A 23661-nucleotide genomic window follows, 5' to 3' on the forward strand; every position below is an offset into this window, starting at 1 on the left:
CAGCAGCGGTATCAGTGTCAACAGCTGTAAATAGCACTGATAGCCAGGGGCATAGCACAAAATCGTGGACCCTGTACAAAAGCATTCTCCATTGGCACCTCCCCCTCCACGAGGGCCAGATATAATCAGTCCCCTTGTTGTAATGGTTGTTACATTACGTTATGTGGTTAGTATCTCTTTTCTAACCTTCACAAAGTAGTTGTGTTGGCCAAAACCCAACCAATCATTACACGGCATTAACCACGTGGCACATGTTTGTGTGACATGAGGCGGATTTGAAACATATTCTTGGCTCAGAAACTGGTTCAGTCAACATTCAACGTATCCCGTGGTCTGTAGAAGAAGAAAAGGAAGTCTGCCGACTGGGTTGTTGTTTTTTGATGAATCTATAAACTGTGTCGTCTATAAATTGTGTCTACGAAGTGAGAAAAGGCTGCGACTAACTTCAGGAATGCTTTCAACAGGAGGTCAAAGTCACCTGTCTTTGTCGGCCATGGCCTGCCGGCTGAGCAGTGCGCCTGAGCCTCCGCTCTCCTCCTCCATCCTCTCCACCATCTCTCTCTCCAGAGCCAGGCAGCGCTGAGCCTCAGAGTCCGCCAGCGAGGCCATCTGCCCGGCCTCCTCTCGCGCCAGCGAGGCCTCCTGAACGCAACACGGACAGGAGGAAAAAGATCAACTCTTACTCATGTTATATCTGTCTGAGGACTAACCCCTGTTTTATTTGACCTAATTTGTCCTCACTGCATGGATCCTGAGAGGGACTTAGTATTCGTGTGTCCGTACCTGTTGTAGCAGCTGAACTTTGGTTTCGAGGATTTCCTGCATGTGGATGATCTCCTCCTGACGCTCTGACAGGCGTCGCTGCAGCTCGGCCTCATTCTGATTGGACAGGCTCTCTGCCGTGCACCTACGGGGTTGTAGTTTCAGGACAACAGTTATTCTACAAGGGAAGCTCCAAAATGAAAACTCCTTCTTTGAGGACGTGACATGTTAGCTTGAAACATATTAAAACAATACTTTTGATAGTCACAACTCCTTAAAAGAAACGTTTCTAACCCAGTGCAGATTACTGCTTAATTGAGGAGACCCTGAATAATTCATGAATGCAATAAAAACCGCTGGCTTCAGAGGCAGCCAGGGATTTTTTCATTGGCTTCTTTTTCCCCACGGACAACAAACACACTCATGATTTATTCAGAGTTGGTCAATTAGATCAGGGAGTCATTAACGGGAGTCCCAAAGAGACTCAGAGGTCATTATGCACTGCACTGCATGTATTCTGTCTCTACTCCACAAAGCCGGAGCCTGCTCGATACCTTACCATGCATGAAGGTCATCAGAAGCAATACGAGTTTTATGGGATGTTATTCTTGAATTGGAGTCATTTGCAACATGTGCTTCAAATATAACAAATCTGTAACACAAGTTAGGAAACTGGCATCCATTGGTTTGCTGATGATGCAGAATTCCTTTTCTTTAACTCAAATAATCCAAGGAAGGAATTCAGAAATGGCCCGTACAGCTTTTTAATTTATATAAAAAAACACGTTGGTATAGACAATTATGCAAATGATTAATGAGGTTGTGATTTTTGAAGAATGGCTAACTCCTGTTTGAGGAAATTCTTTTCACGTTGGTTTTATCTAAAATGCTAAATTGTTATATTTGATCGCTCAGTGTGGAACAGTGTTTGCAGCTCCACTTTATGTTCATGTCAAATCAGCCCTCTGAAATGTTTGAAAAGGTATTTATTATTTCAGCTGGATTGAAATAGAATGAAAAACCCTATACGTTCACAAAAATATGAAATGTATATGATGAATGTAAAAAGACCAGGCAAAGAAAGAGAGTTTTCAGGGGTTTCCTCGTAAAATAAACCACCCACATTCGGACACATCTCATTTCAAATTTGATTGATGGATGGCAGACCAAACAATAACTAAACTTATATGTGGAAGTTGTATTGTGAAAAGAGCACATCTGCACTACAAATGTCAACAGTTCAAGGATATACATTTAGTTAACGGTTAACTGAGGTGGTCCGCATGACAGGTGAGTAAACCCCGGCTTTATAAAAAGGTGGTGATGTCCATTAATTACACCAGATTTAATTCTAATCTGTTTGCGTGTTTTTCTTTTGTGACAATCTGCTGACAGACAGAGAGATGGAGCGGGAGCACAACCCCCCCCCCCCCCCCCCCCCCACACACACACACACACACACACACACACACACACACACACACACGCCTCCCTGCTCGGCTGAGGTTAACAACAAGAGACTTAAACAGAGTGAACTTTGTCTCCCGGGGAGAGGAAACATGGATCCCAGGGGGAAACGTCTCCGTACCCCTTTTCCGAGGGCCGGTCTGTCACTGCTCCGCCACTCAGCAACTTCAACAGCAAGAAGGTCACACTCAGCTTTCCCTCCCCAGCTCTATCAGTCAGGCTCCGTTAATAGCTCTAATGATAAACTGTGGCCAGAGAGTTTATTTATGAAGCAGGAGGGCACCGAGAGCCTCGGCTCTGACCCCGAACTCCACTCTGACAGTCACTCTCCTCACAGGCTGGAATTCCTGCTCCTTCTCATTATTTTGACAGAGCGCTAAATTGACATAATTACTGCCAACACTGCCTGATAAACACTGTAAGTGAGCTAATGGTGTTTTTTCCAATCATCAAACAACGGTAATGGACAGGATTTACCATCCTTACTTCCTCTTGGTTAAACGCGATGACAACAAGAAAACTAAACTTTCAAAATGTACCTTCAGAAAAACACCAAGTCCATGGATGAACGAACTGGCACAAAGTCTCTAGATTAACACTTCAAAGTACGTGTTGCATGCATAGAAGTATAATTATATTGTGTGTCAACGCAAAAAGTATTTATATATCTCTAAAGAACAACAATAGTTCCCTGTTCCTAATTGACGAAGTCTCAGTCCACCACAGTAACACAAACACATATTCTGGTCCATAAAGATGGTTTTATGTGTCCAGGTTCTGAGATATGAGATCATTATTTGAGATTTCTGCCTCCACATTTTATTAGTGCTTGTGCACATACATTTGGGTATCTGAAGTGCCCCCCCCATCTGAGAATCTCCATGGCTTAAGATCTACCTTTGCAAAGGGGTGCCATATTTCATGACTTAAAGAGACAGGCGCCAATATGAAGCATTTCAGACCGAGGGTGAAAACAGGTCGATTCAAACAGACATTAGGAGAAAGATAATGGGTTTTCTGAACATTAAAGCATCTAAACATGTTCTAGTAGAAATCCAAAATAAAAGTGAGAAACTTTTTTCCTTTAAGAAAAGTTATTTTTTTGTTCTGGTAAAGGAGTTAAAGAAATGGACAAGGGTTCGGGCTAAGAGACAGACAGCTGCCCCACAGACAGGTGCTGGAGCTCAAATAGTTCCCGACTCAGCAACACGGCAAACCTCTGCTCTTCACTCTCCCTCCCCCCTTCAATACAAACCCACAGTGGGTCCCTCAACACCCCCATCCCCTCTTCGGGCTACGTCCCTGAACACAGAGCCACTTCATCCCCTTCAAAAGTGTTGCGGTGCCGAGGCCATACATGGCATTCCTCAGAGCTTAGTGTGTGTGTTGTGATAGCTCGGTGAGTCTACGGGCCAGTGGGCTCGCGTGTGATGAGAGGCTGCGGGGTCTCCGAGGGCGCCCGGGCTCTGATGTACGGATGGACTCATGGGGAATAAAATAAAACTAGCGATGAAAAGGGTGTTTCTGTACTTCTCTCTCACGTTTCAACAAAATCTGTGCAGCACAAGCAGACATCCAATATAGCACGGGTGAGTGATTTGTTGGAGCCATTTGGAGGTTCAAGCCCCGGCGATTCTCAAACTAACACCATCATGGTAGCTGAGAGTCATGAAGTCAAATACTCACAGAGCCTCGTCCAGAAGCTGTTGTTTCTCCTCTAGCTCCTTTTTCAGACTCTCCACTTCAACCTTTAACTCGATGTTCTGGGAAAGAGAATCATTAAAGAAAACAATAAGGAACCTGCAGGTAAGAAGAGTAAATCATTGATTGTCTCAGTGGTCAAAAATTGCATGTATTTGATCTGGGATCTTGTTGACATAGCTCCAGTAACAGTTTATAGGTTTTATAGGCAACTATATTGATGTTTTACATTGTGTTCTTGTCATGCAAAACCAAAGCCGACATATCTCCAATGTTATCCAACTCGTCTTCGAGCAGAAACATCCTAATTTCTTCCTGCTCAGTGCTGCAGAGCAACACACCGAATGGGCTTCCCAAGTTGCACGTGCTGACTTGTGTTTCAGGAGGCTCTGTACGACTATAATTAGCCGGTAGGGATATGAGCACCTGTCTCCACCGGAGCCTCCAACCCCACTGTAACATCAACGACTCCCCCCGGCTCCCCCCGGCTCCCCCTTCCTCCCTCCTGCACCCGGCAACACCTCCGCTTTTAACTCTTGGCTCCGAACGCGGCAACAAACTGGACTGAACTGGTAGTCGGTCCACTCACGTGCAGGTATCTGCCCGCACTGGAGATTTATTTTTCTGGAGTGAGGTGTCAGCGGAGGGAACTTCATGTCCGTGTGCAGCAGGTCTTATTACTGACACACTGACACACAACACAAGTGTTGCTGCTTCTACCGTAGAGATGCGAGAGGAATTATTATTATTATTAATATTAAGTGTGCACGCACAGTGTGGGCTCACGCATGCAAACAGCGGGCCTCAGGGCTCTCGGGCTAACATAATGTAGGTCATTGGGTCTATAGTCGACAGAAAACAGGTCAGACAGTCACTGGGAGTAAAAATAAGCACTCAGCAGACATTTAGATATTCTGCTCTTCATCTGTCCAAAAATACATAATTTGTTTTTCTTTAAAATGCTTTATATGTATCACATTTCCTTTCGGCAAGAAAACACTGAGCCCTGTTTGCAGCAAACAGGCTCCTCTGGGTCTCCTCAAGGGCCGCTCAGAATGAGATCATACTGGCAACGAATCACATACAGAGGAGCTTTCACGCATCTGGAATTTTCCTTGATAAAGCCCATAAGGAGCGTAATCTCTACGGAGTAGACTACGCTCTATCAGGGCTTTATCTGGATATGCGTTGCCACAGCGTTGGTCTCTGTGGGTACTTACAGATACGTCTCACAATGCTTATGGGTTAGTGTCAAAACGGGATTCTTTGTCAGAAGATGATCAATACAGTTTTTGAGAGTTCTCTTTTTGGGCTCATTTGGGCGCCCCGCGGCGGGCGAGAGGCCTGAGTACCTGTCGGTTCAGCCCTGACAGCACCGAGACAACCCGTAGTCCCACAGGCAGGAATGTGTGACTGACGGTACGTTTGAACTGTTGCAGAGCAGCCGGAGACCTGCTGCCAGTGTTAATAACTGTCAAGCACAAACCCGCAGCTCTAGAAACAACAGGGCTGACTGCACTGATACCTACAGGAGAGCCTCCAGAGCATGCAGACACAGTTGATTTTGATAACCCCCCCCCCCCCACCCTTGCATGCATCGTTCTCACTCACCCTCTTGTGCACACCATCGGCGCTCTCCTCAAACTTCTGCTGGATCTTCTCCTCCAGGAAGTAGATCCGGAGCTTCAGGCTGAAGTTCTCCTTCTTCAGGTCGTTCAGGTGCTGCGAGATGGTGCGGCAACCGGGGAAACCAGAGTTAGACATGGCGACAGGGGGCTGCGCTGTGGGGGGCATCGCAGCCCCCCATTCAGTGCCGCGTAGTATGTGAAAAGACAGGGCTGAAGAGGGACAGCAGCGTCCGGCTGAAGAAACAAACTATCCTGACGATACGGGACTCAGATGATCTGATCTCTCCTGCTGTCACACATCAACAGGCAGGAACACAAACAGAGATCCAAACACTAAGTGGACGTGAGCCCCTCTCAGTCTGGATTTGTTACAGGAGGGTTTCGGGGATGGCACACAGGCAGGCATGAGGGGATTATGGGAGGTGGGAGGGGGGGGGCGAGGGGATGTTTCTTTTTTTAACCATGAGGAAGTCATGTCAAGAATCTGAGGCAGCAGAGTGTGTGTGTGTGTGTGTGTGTGTGTGTGTGTGTGTGTGTGTGTGTGTCTTAACATTCTGACTTGTAAATGTGTGGGAGACTTCCCTTCTTCCATGTGACCTTTGTTTATTGACATGAGATCAAAAGAGGCTTTCCTCATCACAGAGATGACTGCATTGGTCTTTTGTTCATACACATAAAAAACTTAAAACCCCTCTCAAAAGTAAAGGAAGATAAAGTAGGGAAGTGCACACAGCTGTTTCCATCCCGTCTCCTAGCAACGGTCAACGTTGGTTTCTTTTTTTACCATGACCATCATTTATCCCTGATCTTAACCGAGACATTTTTGTATTTGCCTAAACTTTACCAAATCTTAAACACAGAGAGGTAAAAGATAAAAAATGAATAAATAATAAAAACGGTCATATGAATCTTTTTGTAGTGGTTTTGGAAGGCACTGGCAAAAGACCTGTGTTGTTGTTCATGCTGGAGGACCAATGTCGGGCCTTTTTGGCGTGTTTTAACACTAGTACTGTGACTTTGAGCTGAGGCATCAGTCGTACGTCCTCCACCAATGACAGGAGAGATAGCAAGTTGTACTGATATTGATGATATGACTAAACATTGAGAAAGACGTGTTGCAAGCTGTTTTTGTGAAAGTTCTCCTACTACCGAATAGCAATGGGTGTGACAGCCAGTAAAGAGCTCACGTCAACAGAAAAAAAACAGAAAGGCAGCTGAGTTGTATCTGGTCTAATTATATGATGCCATCGAGGCCTATGAGGACAACTGGGGAACAGTTTCCCTGAAGAGAAGCCTCCGAGGGCCGAGTGTGGCCACTAAAATGAAGTGTTTTATACATTTAAATAACAATTGATTGTTTCCACAGCTTTTGAACGTCTGTATTTTATTATGAGGATGATTCTTCCTGCACACTGATATAACATCTTTGAAACGATGGTGACACAATGCTTTCATGTAACCAAGACGTCTGAAAGACTCTCACCTTCTAGCCCTTTTTTGGCATGCTGTAACTTAAACGTCTAGACTTCTTGTCAGCTGCAGAAGAACAAAAATAAACTTGCTAGCAAATGAGCCCGAGGAAACAGAAGAAAAGCCCCCGACGCTCCGACGCACATTCAAACGTATGAAAGAATAGAAACCCTCCAGGTCAGTTCCCTCTCTTTAGAACCAAATAAAAATGTACCACCTCATCCTCGAAGAAAAGAAAAGCCAAGGCCGCTGTAAACTCCCAGGTATACGATCCTAGTTTGTGAAAAACCTCGTGTCCGACCACAGGGAGGCGCTTTCGCTCTACCTGAGGTCAGAGGGTCCCAACATCCCTGCAGATACACAGGCTATTTACAGAAGACGTTGCCCTGCGGCTGTCACCGAGGAATGCTGAAGTGGTGAAACACACACACACACACACACACACACACAAACGAGCTCATGGCCGAATGCGGTAACACATGTTGTATTCACATTCTGCACATGCATGCACACCAGAGCTACGTTCAGATAGAAGAGAAAGTATATATATATATATCAACGGACAGTTTGATTGTGAAATAGTCGATACAAAGAAGATGCTGCGCTAACGCACGTGCCTCTGGTTATTGTGCGCTTTGCGGACGTCTCCCCTGTCCGTTATGTTCAACAAGAGTCTCTTAGTGTTTATTTTAAAACCTCCTTTTTGAGTAACACTGATATAGACCACAAAAGTATGGCTGGAGTTCTGCATAAAACAAACCACACATCTGTTTCTCGTAGGGCCCACATCCGTCAATAAGGCAACGATAGCTTTCATTTTCCTCTCTATTTAATTTAGTCCCACAATTGTACACACTTAAGCAATTTGAGCCTTTCAAAATTCTGAACAAATAAATGTATGGCTTGTATGGGAACAACGGTGTGAAAGCGTGGATTTGTGTGTAATAATAACTGCTGCACTGAAGCCTTTACAAGTGGAAACAGACAGATTACCTCTGGATCCGGGTATGACATCAGCACGGGGTGAAGCTATTTTGAAATTCAACATCCTGTTTCAGCTTCAGCACATCTCCCTTTACATATTCAGAAAGTACATTTAAACCCAATATTTTTAACCCAACAGACTGCTGTTGCATTATTAGAAAAAAAGCTGGATCAATTGCTGGAATAATAAAGTAATATATATTTTGTAATTTGCTAATTTAAAAGGAATTTAGGAATCTATGTATACATATTAAGTGTTTAATGAAAAGAGAAGCTTACAGAAAAGCAACTATAGGCTAGAAACGTTTTTTAAAAAGTTATTATTTTTTATTTTTTATTAATTTGCCGTGAAGAAAAGGGTGTTGTTCTATTTAATTAATTATCATTTCAAACATAAACCTTTCCCAGAACCCAAGGCGTCTTTCTTTGTCCTAAAATCATTACAATGATAGAAAACATGACATTTCTATTTGATGACAATCACAGATGATAATTGTTCACACTTTTCTCTCAAACAACAACTGGACTAATTGATTGTATCAGCACTGTTGTTGTATGGTATATATATGTTTTACTCACAACACACAGAAACACGATTCATTTTAACTTTCTCGTCGCATATGAAAGAAGATCATTAACATGCTGCGCCCTTGGGTGCACCCATCAGAGCACCCCGATGACCCCGCATCAAACACAGACAAGATTTGTTCAAACTGCAAGAGTAGTTCCTCATTTGTCCGCAGCCTCATGTGAATTTACATGTGGACATTACTGAGGCCTCGACCCCCTCCAGCCCCGTTGGGGACCAACCGGACAAACTGGAACCCCAACTGTGTGCGCCAACGTTGGGACGTCCACATACTTTTGGCCACATCCGGAGGTCCACGTCTAACCTCCAGGCACAGTCCTCAGAGACCCCGTGATGGAGCAACACCAGCTGCCAGAGCGATTTGTCAATAACCAATAATCTAGGGGAGAGACTGACCAACAAATATATTGCTGATGACAATAACACTTTATTACAGTCTCAATTTGACAGTCTGAAAACCACAATAATTTGTCGAAAAGATCTCCGGATTGTCATCTCCTTTGGGATACATGTTGCAAGAGGAGATAAATGATTTATAAATGATAAATGAAGTGGACACTTCCCGCACACACACGCACACATACACACAGACACACACACACACACACACACACTCACACACACACACACACACACACACACACACACACACACACACACACACACACACGCACACGTGATAGTTTTTTGGCCGAGTGCATCACCTACAATGAAAAACTGCACCAATCTGCAGACGACGAGAGTTGGAGGAGAGACGCCCACCGCAGCGGCTCATCCAGAGGTCAAGCACTGCGAGGAAAGACTAAAAATTTATTACAACACATCGTGCCCGTGAAATTAAATCATCCTAATTCTGCAGGACTTTTCCACCATTTTAACTAAATCCAATATGAGAGGGGGGGGGGGGGGGGGGGGGGGGGCAGCAGCATGAGAACATATGAGTCTTTTTATTATTCGGGAACAAACTCGGACCCTGGTTATTAGATCCAGAAAGGTTAAAGACCTTAAATAGAGGCGTACAACAAGGGAGGATCCACGGCACATATTTTCCCACTGTCGCTTTCCCCATTCCTCGGCCTTTGCGTGCACCATTTGAAGGCTGTTTTGTTGCCATGGTAGTTTACTAACCCCTACCCTCTGCTTCAGAGGTTTAAAAACCATCTCTACAGGAACAGGAGTATAATTGGGTGCTTGCATGTGCATGTGCATGTGTGTGTGTGTGTGTGTGTGTGTGTGTGTGTGCGTGCGCTCGTCGGATTGGCAGAGCGCGCAGAGTTTTCCCCCTTTACCGGTAACAGGAGCTCCTTGATGCCAGCTAGCTCGACATTTTCCAGCCCTGCTCTCTGGCAGTGCCAAACCCCTAATGCAGTTCTGCAGAGGGAACGTCTGATTGTGTTTATTGTGCTGCCACGGTCCACGCTAGACATGGTGGTTAGAAATTTGAATTTGTAAACCTAATTAACTCATCAAGAGAGAGCCACTAAAAATATCCCCAGGAGCTAATTAAAAAGGGTGGACAGCAAGAAGTGAGACGCACTGGAGAGCCAGATAAAAACCTAGTTTATTATAATCATATCAACTGAGCCATTTTGAATTCATACACCGGGTCAGCGTATTTGCCTGCACGCTTATGTGCTTCTTTTAACGAGAGTGAGGTGAGAAGATCGAATCTCATGTCTGCATGTTTGGCACAGAGCCGGAGTCCGGACACGGTTAGCCTAGCTTAGCATAAAGGACTGGAAAGCGGGGGGGGGGGGGGGGGGGGGGGGGGGGCAGCTATGGCTTTGCTCTGTCCAAACGCACTCTGATTGGCTTGTTTAATCCGTACATGAGAAGTCCACTGTGAGTAAAAGGGAAGATGCCGACCAGAGCAACAGATTTGCATTACCGTACGTGGATTAAAAGAAAAAGGAAAGGAATATCGTCGCTTTCTTAAAGCTGGTGCGTGAACAGTCGGTTCTTCCACTTTTTGGGGTGAATAAACACAGATTTCTAGACTCAAAAGGTGAAATCTGTCACACATAAAGTAATGCAGGAGGTCACTCAATGACAAATGTTATTTGGCCTCTTTATACGTGTGAGAGTGAGCCAACCAATAGTTCCATTTGAATGGAAACTATTGGTCGACTCATTTGTGTTTTCACCTACATTAACAAAACGGCAAATACAACACAGCAGCGAGCAGTTTCTTCTATATTTAAAACAATAAGATGGAGTGTGATAATTTGAAACAGCATTACATCACTCAGACAGATGGTTACTGACTTGAGAGATCACACTGCTGTTATTAGTGATAGTTACGGCCTGTGAGCCACAATGACCACACACACTGGTTCCATATAAATGTAGATTCATTACAAATGTTCATAATAAAATCACAGTCGACGCCAAAGTCCCGGCAACAGATCACGTTACACTTCGCCCTTGAAGTAGATTAATGAGGGAGAGGAGGCCACGTGCTACTGTTCTCACACTGTTAACAAAAAATAAATACATCAGGCAACTTTGAACAAGTGTGTAAAATGTGTTTTTCTGAGATGGAACTGTATTTATTTCCATTTTATTTTCCAGGGAATAATCAGTTCTCCTCATACCTCGAGGCTTATAATGACAGAACAAAACAGTTGAGCTGACGTTCAGAGAAAACACGAGCTCAGAGTTTGAGATTTATATTAGAGGGCCCGACCAAAGTACACAGTGATGTAATGAACTACAAGCTAACATCAGTCAATTCGACTTCATGCAAGGTTAAAGCTAGACGCACAAAATAATCTAGGCCTCACTGTTGCGAATGCGGAATATTAAGTACGTTGAAATGAAATGATATCAGAAAGGTGCACGCAGTAGAGTGCAAATCTCCTTCAGGTGTGTCTGCAACGACCACTGCGTTAATGTGTGAATGAATGCAGACCACAAATGCCCCCCCCCAGACCCTCCTCCGTCTAAACCACAAAGCGTAGCTCACCACACGGCTCTCATGCCGATCTATGCAGCTGTCTGTACGGTCTCACAGTTTATCTTCATTTAAGTTTAACGCTTCCTGGTTTTCCACAATTTGGAACATGCGTGCAAATCATAATCCGTAGCAAAACAAAGAGTCCAAACTGAAGCAGTTGTTGATGGAGGCCTTACAGACCCCCCACCTATCAGGCTAATGAGTCTCTTATTGTGTGAGGGCAGACGTGGACAGACAGACACAGAGGTGCACGCACACACACAACCAAATACATAATCTCCTGGCGGAGGTAATAACAATGAACAGTATCACTAATTAAACTTAATTAGTGAATATTCTCAACAAGTGACTTCCTATTAGTGAAGAAAACATTATAGAACCTCCCAATGCAAGAAAAGACTGCATTAAAGGAGATTAACTTTTAAATAGCAGAATATTTACCCCCCTGTGGGCTTGAAACATGGCTCTATATGTCTCTACCTGTGACTCCCATGAGAGTATGCCATGTGCCATTCATCAGGTCACAGTTAGCTGTTCCAATCTGTTGTGTGGGACCAACGATAACAATCACACTTGCTAACAATGAACCATTCATGGTGAACTGTCGCTGTGTAATACAACGAGATATTACAAATAAAGCCAATATAAATCTCTCTTTGTATTTATGACGGTATCTTGATTGGATCTTATCCGAACAGAAAGGAGACTGAAGAAAAACGTATTAAAACGATATGAAAAAAAGGCTTTCATGACTTCCAGAGACCTCATTCAAAACTATGTAAATCACATACTTTAACCTCACAAACATCCATCGCCGCAAAACCAAACAATGTGCAAGTCATCCCTCCCAGGATGCTCAGTTAGTTCAAACCACAGGGCAACCAAATAAATTAGAGTTAATAAGCAGTTTAGTCTAATGGGATGTCAGAAAAGACTTTGACCGATCTCCGTGTGTCACAACTGAAGACATATCAGGTGGTGGAAGCTATCTGAACGCAGACTTCATCTTCTTCGTCTCACTTTCCCTTCACTCTTTGGTTTTGATAAAAAATAATCATTCCCAGATGTGGTGGCAGCAGCTGTACGCGAATGAGGGATGGTGGCAGTGGAGGGTCTATTGGTGGGGAGTCTGTAGCTCAGTGCCAGAGTTTTTTGGAATTGGAACTGCATCGATGGACCGGAGGAGGTATTTCAATACCTTTTCCAGCTTGTCTGCCAACTTAAATGCAGTACAACAATTTTAAATAAAAAAACGACTATAAAAACCTAAACAAACCCTCAAAAAATACCTGACTGTTTGACGCGTTTCATTTCCAGACGTTACGCTCGTTTTCGGAACCCTTTCAAATGAAGTCGATGCCCTGAAAACGTGCACAGCGAGGATTAAGCTAAGTGTCGCACATGAAGACGAGGTCGAGCCGAGTGTGTTGCATGCAGCCTGCGGCGGCGGTTTCAGTGGGCAGGAGCTAGTCACACGGCTGAAACAACCCCCCCCCCCCCCCCCCCCGTCTTGCTGCAGCCCTGTCTGCGTTTCTATGGCTATTGACTCGTTTTCCTTTAATGACGCTAAAGAGAGCAAGAAGCAGGTTCTGAATCTCTTTCACGCCGCACAGAAACACTCGTTCTGACGCACCGCCGTGGCTGCAGAGCGAGGCCTGAGCTGGGAGTGGATTATCCACTTCTTCTCCACAGCGGGGACAAACAGGGGCCCGAGCCAACTCCATTTTATAACACAGGATCAAAAAGCACCGCTCATTCATATGAACCCAAAGCCTGCTGGCAAATCAGCTCGGCTTACATGCGGTTCTTTAAAAATCACATTTTAAAAAAAGGTATTTCGGGAGGAGGCAGCAGACACAAACAACCCTGTTGTGGAGCAGAATTCACAACAAGTTGTTAGAATACTTGTTAGTCAGTGTTCTTCATTGTGTTGCTGCATGCCCTGTTTTGAATCTGAAGTTACAACAACTGGAACTCTTCTTCTACTGTTTCCTCCATGCCCATTGCCTTTTCTCCCGTTCCTCCATCTCATATGCTGTTGACACATGGTTCTTGCTTGCTGTTTGTTCACCGACACTTTGGAACCGTCTTGGCCAAAAAAAGATCAGCGCTGGGTATTGTTTGACATTCCTTGACCCCATTTGGTTCCTTTTGGACCGGCTTTTTTATGTCTCGGAGAATTATTTTGCCCTGACGAATCAGTCAAGATCAACGTCATTTCAGTCGACACATTTGTGACTTCATGTACAAAGGAATATGTTGCTTTAAGAGTTTTTATTTCTTAAAGTGTACCTAGAAGCCTGTGTAACTGAGTCAGTCTCATCCACGATTTCTGGATCCTCATTCTCTATCTATACAAAGCTTTGGCCTGGTTGTGTCTCTAGCTGGTGAAAACTGAATAACACATCTGAGATGAGAACAGCAATTCAGGAACTCTAGAGACAACTAACCCTAACCCTAGCCTAAACAGCTATATACAGGTTTTAGAAATGTGATTTATTCTTATTAAAGCTAAGAGAAAGACATCTACATCTGATCAGAAAAGATTTAAGACAGACTGTGAATCCCATATGTACTTCACAGCTTTCAAATCTATGTGCTGAGATCCAAAATCAGCTGGTTCTCAGAAACTGAGGTTCAATAAACAGCTGTCTGTAAAATGAAGAATCCTATAAAATAAATATAATGAGGCTTCGGTTGGCCTTTTTTTTTCTCGAAAACCACAGTTTTCTATTCTTGTCCAAAAGGTTACAGCTACCATGGTGCGTGTGTATGGAGTTAACAGTCTATTTCAGCTTCAACCACATCTGATGTCATGTATTTTGTGGGGAGCAGGGAGTCATAAATGCAGTGTCTGATTCAGGGCAGCCTGGGTCATTTATCCCTGTTGCCTGACTGAAAGGCCTTCTGGGGCTAATCAACGAAGGGGCCCATCCTTCACTACAAAGACTGTATTTCATATCACACAGAGTGCGTTACGCTAGATACACAAAGATTACTCTCTGCCAGGTGGAACCCAAGCTGGACAGGTCCAATTTTACTGGACGGGGGACTTTAAAAAGGCTGGGACAGACTCCGGAGTGTGCGCTAAACTGGATCAGGATCAGATGTTCCAGCGACACTTCCCCTCCTGACTCGGGCTGTATGAGACATCTGACCCCCGGAAGTGAGCTCAGGCTGTGACCGATGGCCCGAAGCCCCGGAGCTCGGGTTGATGGTGCAGCGTGATACTCCCAGAGAGGGAGGGAGGAGAGAGGCAGCTATTGGGGCTTAAATGCAGCTTCTGCTGCTGCTGCTGCTGCTGCTGCTGCTGATGATGATGATGATGACAATGACAATGGCTGCCAAAGAGGAAACCTTGTCAATGCAACACCAAGGGGTCAGTGCAGCCTGTGTTAATGTCCAAGTTTATAGAATGAAGAGGCTTCTGGTTGACTTGCAGGCTTATAGTGTGTCTATATATGCATATATCTGTATGTGTGTGTGTGTGTGTGTGTGTATTGCATGAAATGTCCTATGCCTGCACCCATGCTGCTGACATTACATCCCTTTATGTATATTTGAGTATTAATTGCGCTGTTTTGCAACGACGAAGGCGAGGGGCAGAAACATCTACAATCGGAGCCAGCAAATTTCTGCTTTTTCTGGATGCAGATCTGACAGCCAGCACTCTTTTACGGCGCTGCCGGCCTCCACCTCTCCTTCATTCAGAGGTGTGAGCGCTGGGGGTCAGCCAGGCAGGAAATGACCTCATCCAGGGACTGATGGGGTTTGGGGATCAACACAAAGATAAAAGTAGTGCGCACTCCAGAGGGGAGGAGGTTAGAAGGTAATGGGAGAGCTGAGATCCACAGAGGAGTTAGGGGGATGCTTTACAGTTGGGGGCCTATGTGTGTGTGTGTGTGTGTGTGTGTGTCTGCATCAAAATGTTGGTGCTGCAACTAATAGCTAGCCGTATGAAAATAAATAAATAAAATAAAGTTATTTACTGCTTCTTTCCTGTGGTCAATTGCACATCTTCGTATTCTGGAGTGACAAATCAAGACATTTGAAATCTTTGACTGATGATCATTTCATTTCAAAAGAGTTGGCAAAACAAAGTCAAATCTTTGGAGACTCCCGGGAATCACAGAGAAAACATGTATTTGAAATGACTAAAACTACGTGAACAGATTGGTCTGCGTGCACACATTTACCCAAAAAGGCTCTGACCGGAGAGTAAAACTGCATCTCTACAAATATATCATGATTCCCAAATTATATTGCATTAATAAACTACCTCATCTACTGCATGCTATGAAATAGTTTTGACTTTGTGATATCACAATGCTGCAGGGATGCTGCTTCTACACTGCTGAGAATAAAAAGAAAATAAGATGAAAAACCATACATCATAAACGTCCAGCGAACACACTGGATTTACAGAGTGTGCTCTTATTTCATCTGTATCCATGTATCAGTAATGCAGAACAAAGAGGGTGACATCATGTAGCATCCATCTTGATGACCACATCATTAATCACACAATCGGCTGATTGAGTTTTCTCCTCCTCAGTCTTCATCCTGACCCCTCCCCCTTCTCCCTCTACATGAATCAGACAGTCAGAAATGAAGTTTATGGAGAGTGAAATTCAAAGGGAAGGAGACCGCTTTTACTATGTGACAAAAATGATGTGGGCACTCAATCGATGTACCTTTGCTCCGTTTCCTTGGTTTGATTTGCTTCATTTTTCATTGACGCGGACGCTCCGACAACTCTTGAATTTGTGAAACGTCTGAAAACTCGATTTGGAAGAAAGCTCCACGTGTCGAATCTCGTCTTGCATTGTGTTACAGTTGCCTTGTTTTCATCTTTGTTTTTCATCATTTTCTCTCTTTCTGTCTCTCAGTCATCTCTGCCCCTTCCCCCTTTGGTTGGGATCAATAGCCAATCAACATGGGTCTCAATACGCACGTCACGTTATACAGAACAGACAACAAATTCATCATCATTCTTTGAGTCCTTTCCCTGGGAGCTGATGAAAGTTTGAAAGATCATTAGCACAACATTTGACTCCTCGCCACTTGGACAGTACCGATTTTCCGACCCAATTAAAGAGACTGCTAGTTGACAGAAAGCAGAAACGTGGCGGCCTTCACCATCAGTGACCCTGGTCAACAAGTCCATCTTGCATGCAGTGACGAACGCACGGAGAGAAACACAGATGTCTCCTGGATAATTCACTTTACCGCAGCTTTATGTTACGGTCATTAAACTTTGTTTCTGAGAAACTTTTTTTTTCTTCTTTCTTTCCCCCCATTAGCTTTGGTGGACGGCTCTAAACACTACGATGCCCATGAGCCTCAGTAGCCAGTGTTATAGAGAAGAAGCCATGAAGAGTGAACCACAGCTGATCCAGCAAAGGTATTTTCTAGCCCTGTGATTGGATGTTTCTAACTGAAATGGACCTTGGGAGTCATACTCGATTTCTTTCCATCACCAGATATGTTGGAACTTTTCTTTTGTACTGATGAGGAGACTTTCATGCCCATCCAAGAAGCAACAACATCTGTGCTTCATGTCGGCACTTTCTTGTTTGCTACAGCATCTAATGGCTGTTACAGGAAGTGGATCTGAACACACCGTGGCACGGGCTTCAGCCCAGGTGTTGGCTGCTAGACAGGAGCAAATATTTTGTCGTGTACATGGCAGAGAAGCTGCATCCGCAGTACCAAACATCTTTGGGGGCGCTGCATGTGTTGGCCGATGCATTAGAAAAGGCTGGAATCCTGCAGATCAGACAGGAAACCATCCCGCTAAGCTGATCTTCCACAACCCTCCTGGCACTCGGTTGTCGGTGCCAGAGCTAATCAGGAGATGTCAACATGTGCATACGCACTCGGTAATGAACAAGAAACACACGCATTCTCTGGCGCGCGCCTCGAACAGTTGAGAACAACGATTATGACAACAGCTTTGTCTTCAGATCGCCGCGCACGCCAGGAGGAAACCGGAGGGAGTCGGCACAATCCGAACGTCTAAACACGGAGTCATTACCAAACCGTCTCCAGAGCGGAACCCAATACCTGTTCCCAAGCTGCTCCGCACACAGGCAGCGCGGGCAAGGCCGGCGCAAATACTTTCCATCAGTTTGTGTACGTAAGCAATGATGAACACATTGCATCTAAATCATAAAAGCATGGATTTCGTGTTACGGCCGGGGCAGAGCTTTGGCAGCCAAGATGTCCACTTTTCCCATGGTTGTGTTACAGAGGGAGAGTAGGTCTGTGTCTCATTTCTGTGTGTTTATGGCAGATCTAAATTATGGTATCAGGTTCGCCCCAAACCAAACCAACTGCCAACTGTCATGGCCGACCCTCCCATATAGACCACTTTTGTCTCTGTAACCCAATCTCTCGCCGAATTTCTGGCTCTCCGCTTGGATTCATTTTTGCCTGTACGAGAGAGGGGGCGAGAGAGAGAGAGAGAGAGAAAGAGAGAGAGAGAGAGAGAGAGGACAGGTCTGAAAAAACAAACACAGACCTTCAGAACAAAGTTAGCGGTGCTTTTAAAAAAATTATTTTTAAGTTGTTTTTTCCCCAAATAGAAAGCGGAGTAAATGCTGCCAGCAGAGCCACGTTTTGTCAATGAAGCCCAGCTGTCAAAAAGAGCGGCACTCAAAAGACCTCATGATGTTTGTGTGTGCAAGCCTGAGTTTATACAGCCTTCTTAAGCCTGACACACACACACACACACACACACACACACACAACACACACACACACACACACACTAGCATGACGTGGAGATGCATGTGAATGACACATCACCATGTTTCTATAACTAAAGCTACCATGTCGCGTCACTTGAATTTGCAATACATAAGTTGTCCAAGAGATGGCGATGTTACAGAGGAAAGTCAGGTGTCGGGAAGCTTTGGAGCTCTTCCCCTCAGCATGTAGGTCAAGACACAAAGATGATCACTGGGAAATTAAAATGCTCCAACAATTGTTCTGAGGAAAGTGTTCTCCGTTGCCGCTGTACGCAATCCCCTTTTCAGTCCCTCGAACATAAAGATGGCTGAGCACAATACGGCAGGCTGCGTATTACAATGTAAACACAGTGAGGTTTGTTACATAAGCCCCCGCAAGGGAGGATCAATCTTTCTTTAAAGGTTGAAGAAATTATTGAGAAATACAATAAAGTGATGGATAAGCTCAGCAAAATGATGTCTTTTGCATGACACCTTGCAATATGTACGGCGTGCATATTACAAATGTACGCTTCCTTGAGTACAATCGTGAAACATTTTCTCAGAGAACCTTTCTATGTGTATGAGCTGAATCACTCATCTATGTAACTCACATACATATTTATCGCAATAGCTGATTTTCTCACTTAGAAAGATGCTTTGTCTCCTCAGACGAGGGTTGTGCAGACTGGTGATCAAAGATCACTCTTCATTCTAATACAATCCACTTATTATTATCTCCGCCAGCAGATAATAAGGTTGCGTATTGATTTGCTTCGTGGACTGCAAGGAATCTTACATTATGACTGGATCATATTCTGATTCTAAAAATATGAAATAGCTCCTCCTCCCAATCAAGTTGTGTACCGGCAAAATCACATAGAGATGAAGACCTGAATTAAAGGTCATGCATCCAGGCGGCACTGCTACAAGCACGTTAAAAGACCCAGGTGTGCATGTGTTTGTTTATGTGTTCACCGTTGGCCTGTAATTACAAAAACACATGGCTGGTAAATTAGTTGTTGGACCATTTTCATGTTTTCCTAAAGAAATTAACTTTACTAAGAAAGGCTTTTTGTCCAACAGAAGCTCTCTCACACACACACACACACACACACACACACACACACACACACACACACTGAATGTTTGTGAGGGAATGTCAGTGGACAGCGTGACCAGCCAATGTCCACATGGCTGAGCATCCACTCTGCAGGTGTTTGTATGGACTGGCTGTGTTGGTCTGCATGTATATGTACATGTAGAACATTGGTGTGTGTGTGTGTGCGTGTGTGTGTGCGTGTGTGTGTGTGCATGTACTGTACGGTATACACTGGACGTGTGCCCTGCTTTCTGTTGTCTGTGGATGGAAATCAAAGGGACAGAGAGAGGAGCCCGAGGGTGCCGCTGCACTGAACCATCAGTTAGCAGGATGAGAAGCGACTGTAAAATGAGACAAAGAGGAAGGGGGGGGGGGGGGGGGGGGGTGGTTGTGGGGGACACGGTGGGTGAATGAAGGAATGGATGACATGATGTAGGCAGGAGGATGAAGAGAATGGAGCGATACAAAAAAAAAGGGGACTATCTGGGCAGAGGTTGACCTCGTTTCAGAATGTGAGCCAATCAACACAGCCTCCTCTGGGTCATGTTCAGTGGTGGACTGGCCTTTGACTTCAATGTGTCTTGGTGAGGCCTCCAATCTCATACCAGAAGTACATGTTAACAAGCAAAGTCTTTCCCTGCTCTTCAAAGAGTCTCTTAAAATAAATATTTCTTTGGAGTCAAAGGATCCCATTTTCTCCAGTAACATTTCGAGAAATTGACGCTTTAAAATTCTTCGTTCTACTAACTTCATCATGCTAAGTTAACATGAAAGGAAGTCTTTTGCATACTGATTTAATCTGTTGTTAATGTAAATATTCTGGTTGCGTACAACAAATGTTTTACTGAAGTGTCAAAAGTGCTCATTGGGGATATTATCACTGATAACACGTAAGCATAGTAACTGGTAGAGGCACACTTTACATACTGTTGGATAGTTTAATCTAGAGCATTGCAATACATATTACAAACTGAGCATATGTTCAAATATTATTCTGTAAAATAACTGTAGCAAAAAGTATATTATTTCCCCATGAAAAGGAGTGAATTAGAAGTATAAGGTAACGTAAATTAGTATTGAAATACTATATAAGTAAAGTACATCAAAATTGTACCTGAGTACAGTGCTTGAGTGTGTACACTTTCCACCACCGGCTTTAGAGATGTACTTGAAAGTCGTTAATTTCTTGTAAGATGAATAGAAATCGTAACGCCCTGACAGACTTTGTGTAGTTATGTCACAGCCTGCATTTCCCACGTTACACACTGTAACCAACAACAGCTGAACACGATTCTCTCTCTGTGTGAAGCAACCAAACATATAATTATTCCGAGGGAACTTCGGGACATCGGCGCAACACTTTGGTGGCTTTGAATCGTGTGAAGCCTTTAAATGTTTCAGATTGTAGGGTCCACAAACTATTTGGATGGAATGTAATAACGAGGGACGCATCGCCTGCTCGGCCCTGAGAAATTGAGCTTTTTCCTAAAGGAGGATTTAATATATTGACTGGCACGTAAAAGGGATTTATTCCCCTTTTAACTTACTTCTTTATGTTCAAATGTCTCTGCAGCATTAAAAACGTATAAAACCACTAACATGGGAAAACAGCATGGCACTGCCAGGTGAATTATGCATTCCCCCAGAGCCTGGCTGCCTGGCCCGGCGCTGCGGCTGCTCTTCATTAGCCATCTCCACTCTACCTTTCTCTGACAAATTCAATAAATGTTCAGCTGGTTCCAATTAGGGCCTCGTTAGCAATAATTGGCCTGGTATTTACTAACAGCATTACTCAACACTGGCTGGCGCAGGCTGGGCCGCCGTGATCCGGGCCAGGCTACTCTCAGCCTTTCCGGGTTTGTTAGTTAGCTGCCAATCGACGGTGCCCTGCAGAAACCTGCTATCTCCGAAAAAAAGGGTCAACGTTTCACAGCTTGAAAATATCCTAATCCAACCCCCCCACCCCCCACACACACTCCTATTTTCTTCTTTGCCTTTTTTAAACTTTCCCTCATGCGTTTTTTTTTCTAATGTTCAACAATAGTTTTATTTGGTCCCGAGGCTCAGAGACCGCTTTAACTTTGTCCAAACTTATCACCAAACAAGAATGCAGATAATGGCCGATTCTGCTAAACCCCCTGGCTTAGGCTCACCGCCAATGCAATACCAATGCATAGAGACTAAACTCTGGATCTGCCTATTACGACTTTTAGGACCCAGTGATTTAAATACGGCCTATTCAAGTGAATTACAGACGTCTCTTTTCCAATGTAAATCTATGGGGGAAAAAAACATGTTGGGCCAAATGCATAGACTGTATTGAAGAAGACTTGAAACTAGAGATTGAGACCATAAAGTCATTTTCACAGTATTTAATAAGGTAATAAATCAACTGGAGGTTGCCGCCTGGCCCCATGGCTTCACGTGATGGACCCAACTATTGTAATTTTGGCCACGATGTAAAATGTGCTCCAAAGCCCGGCACTCTTCCTGGAGGCTTGGTGGTATCCCTACCAACCAAATAATGACTTAGTCTAATATACTCAAATAAGCATGTGTGAGACCTACATTCTTAAGTGGTAGTTTAGCTATTTTTAGTGGATCATTTGTTATTTGTTTGCCATTAGTCATTAGACGAAGACCAAAGAAACAAAGTCTCAGGAAACACAAACAAACACGCATTTGTCTACTTCAAGGCTTGCTGCGCTCCGCCATAATGTTCCTTCACGCGCAAATTACACTCAGTCCGTGCTTGTATAAATAAGCATGAACTGCAGTCGTCCAGGAATTATCCACTGGCCCGGCAAGTTTGGATTTTGTGCACCATCACACCCTGCGGATAAAAGCTTGATTTTTTAATATTGAACTTTGTAAACATCATGTGGTTTTGATAAAGTATTGGGGCGGGGGGAGGGGAAAAGATGCAGAAATACTGCATTTCACACAGTGTCTTCGAAAAGTTGCTTTTGGAGAAAGTCGGATCAGGCGTAAAGGTTAACATGTGTTGGACTGGGGTTGTGTGGGAGATGTGAGGTTTTTGCAGGACACTTAGGCCGTCCAGCTCCTGTCAGCCTCGCCCAGCGGGGGCCGAGGCAAGCGGGCCTTTGGTGCAGAGTTTTACGGTTCATTTCTAATGTTTCACTAGCAAAGTGAAAATATTTTTACAGGATGGAGAGAGAGAGAGAGAGAGAGAGAGAGAGAGTGCGGTTACGAGGAGAGAGAACAACTCCACTAACGAGGATTACTGCCATCTCACAGACTCTCAGGGGGATTTCAGTTTCAGAAAGAAAGAGGTGGATTTTTAAGTTACTTTGACCCTGCTGGAAAACATCATGAGGTCACTTCATAGGGAGTCAGGAAGACAACGGGAGTGCCACAAACATGACATTACCATGTCATGATCTACATGGGACACGTATGTTGTGACCCAAAACAAGCTCCTGGCCTTCCAAACTATTTACAAGAACAAGTCTGCCATTTATGCTGCAGCAAAACTTTGTCTCTTTATGTTTTCTAAATGTCCTACCCTGTTTGGGGCTCCAATGCCATAGGTTCCTACGGAAGACTTACATCTTTTAAAACACCTCACAAATATGTAGTTTAAAAAATGGTCCGTAGTCTTTACAGCTGGTTGTTGTAGTTTTTAATCAAAAGAGGAAATAATGCATATGTTTGTGACTATTTTCAGCCGAGGAATAATCCACATTTGGTGTTCTCGTGAGTATTTGACTGGTGCAATATTAGGAGTGATATATGTTCAGCTTTCATCCACACAATACTCAGTGGATACAGTCGCTGTCATCTGGGCTCGATTCATGTTGGACAGGACAAAAGGCTGTTCAGTATATGATGAGTAGTGGTTGAACATATACAATACTGTTTAGAGTGAAAGTGACAAACGATATGAGAACGAATGGAAGAGCGTTAAAGAGGCAGATGGACAGAGGGGTAAGAGACGGGAAGATTTAAAATAGAAAGGCGAGCGGCTGACGAAAATCGGTAGTTTCTCTGGCTGCTGCTGGTCTTCCTTTTCAGCGGATAAGTCAGCCGTTTTTTGCCAACAAGCACCTGTCCCCAAAGCACCGCAGATCCATTTCAACACCCTATTCTAATGTAATGATTCCAGGAACCCTGCATTGGAAGTAAATGATGACACATGGGTGAATATAGATCAGTTCCAAGTTAGGATTTTGTATTATTTTTAAGTTAAGTTTTCCTCCCTATGCTCTGGCAAGTGGGTGAGTATTCTCTGGTATGTGAGGAGGGGAGGA

At 44.1% G+C, this 23661-nt stretch overlaps 1 protein-coding gene across 1 annotated transcript in view; it reads right to left on the bottom strand.

Moving 5' to 3' along the window:
• Positions 1 to 23661, bottom strand: part of pde4dip (phosphodiesterase 4D interacting protein) — a 76485-nt gene that overhangs the window by 35873 nt on the left and 16951 nt on the right. The window contains exons 4-7 of the mRNA XM_034530651.1: positions 5542 to 5652; positions 3916 to 3992; positions 784 to 907; positions 479 to 642 (exon numbers count right to left, since the gene is read on the bottom strand). Coding sequence (XP_034386542.1) covers positions 479 to 642; positions 784 to 907; positions 3916 to 3992; positions 5542 to 5652 — 476 coding nt within the window. The remainder of the gene's footprint in view (positions 1 to 478; positions 643 to 783; positions 908 to 3915; positions 3993 to 5541; positions 5653 to 23661) is intronic.

Source organism: Cyclopterus lumpus, chromosome 4 (genome assembly GCF_009769545.1).
Source record: "Cyclopterus lumpus isolate fCycLum1 chromosome 4, fCycLum1.pri, whole genome shotgun sequence".
NCBI classification, from domain to species: domain Eukaryota; kingdom Metazoa; phylum Chordata; class Actinopteri; order Perciformes; family Cyclopteridae; genus Cyclopterus; species Cyclopterus lumpus.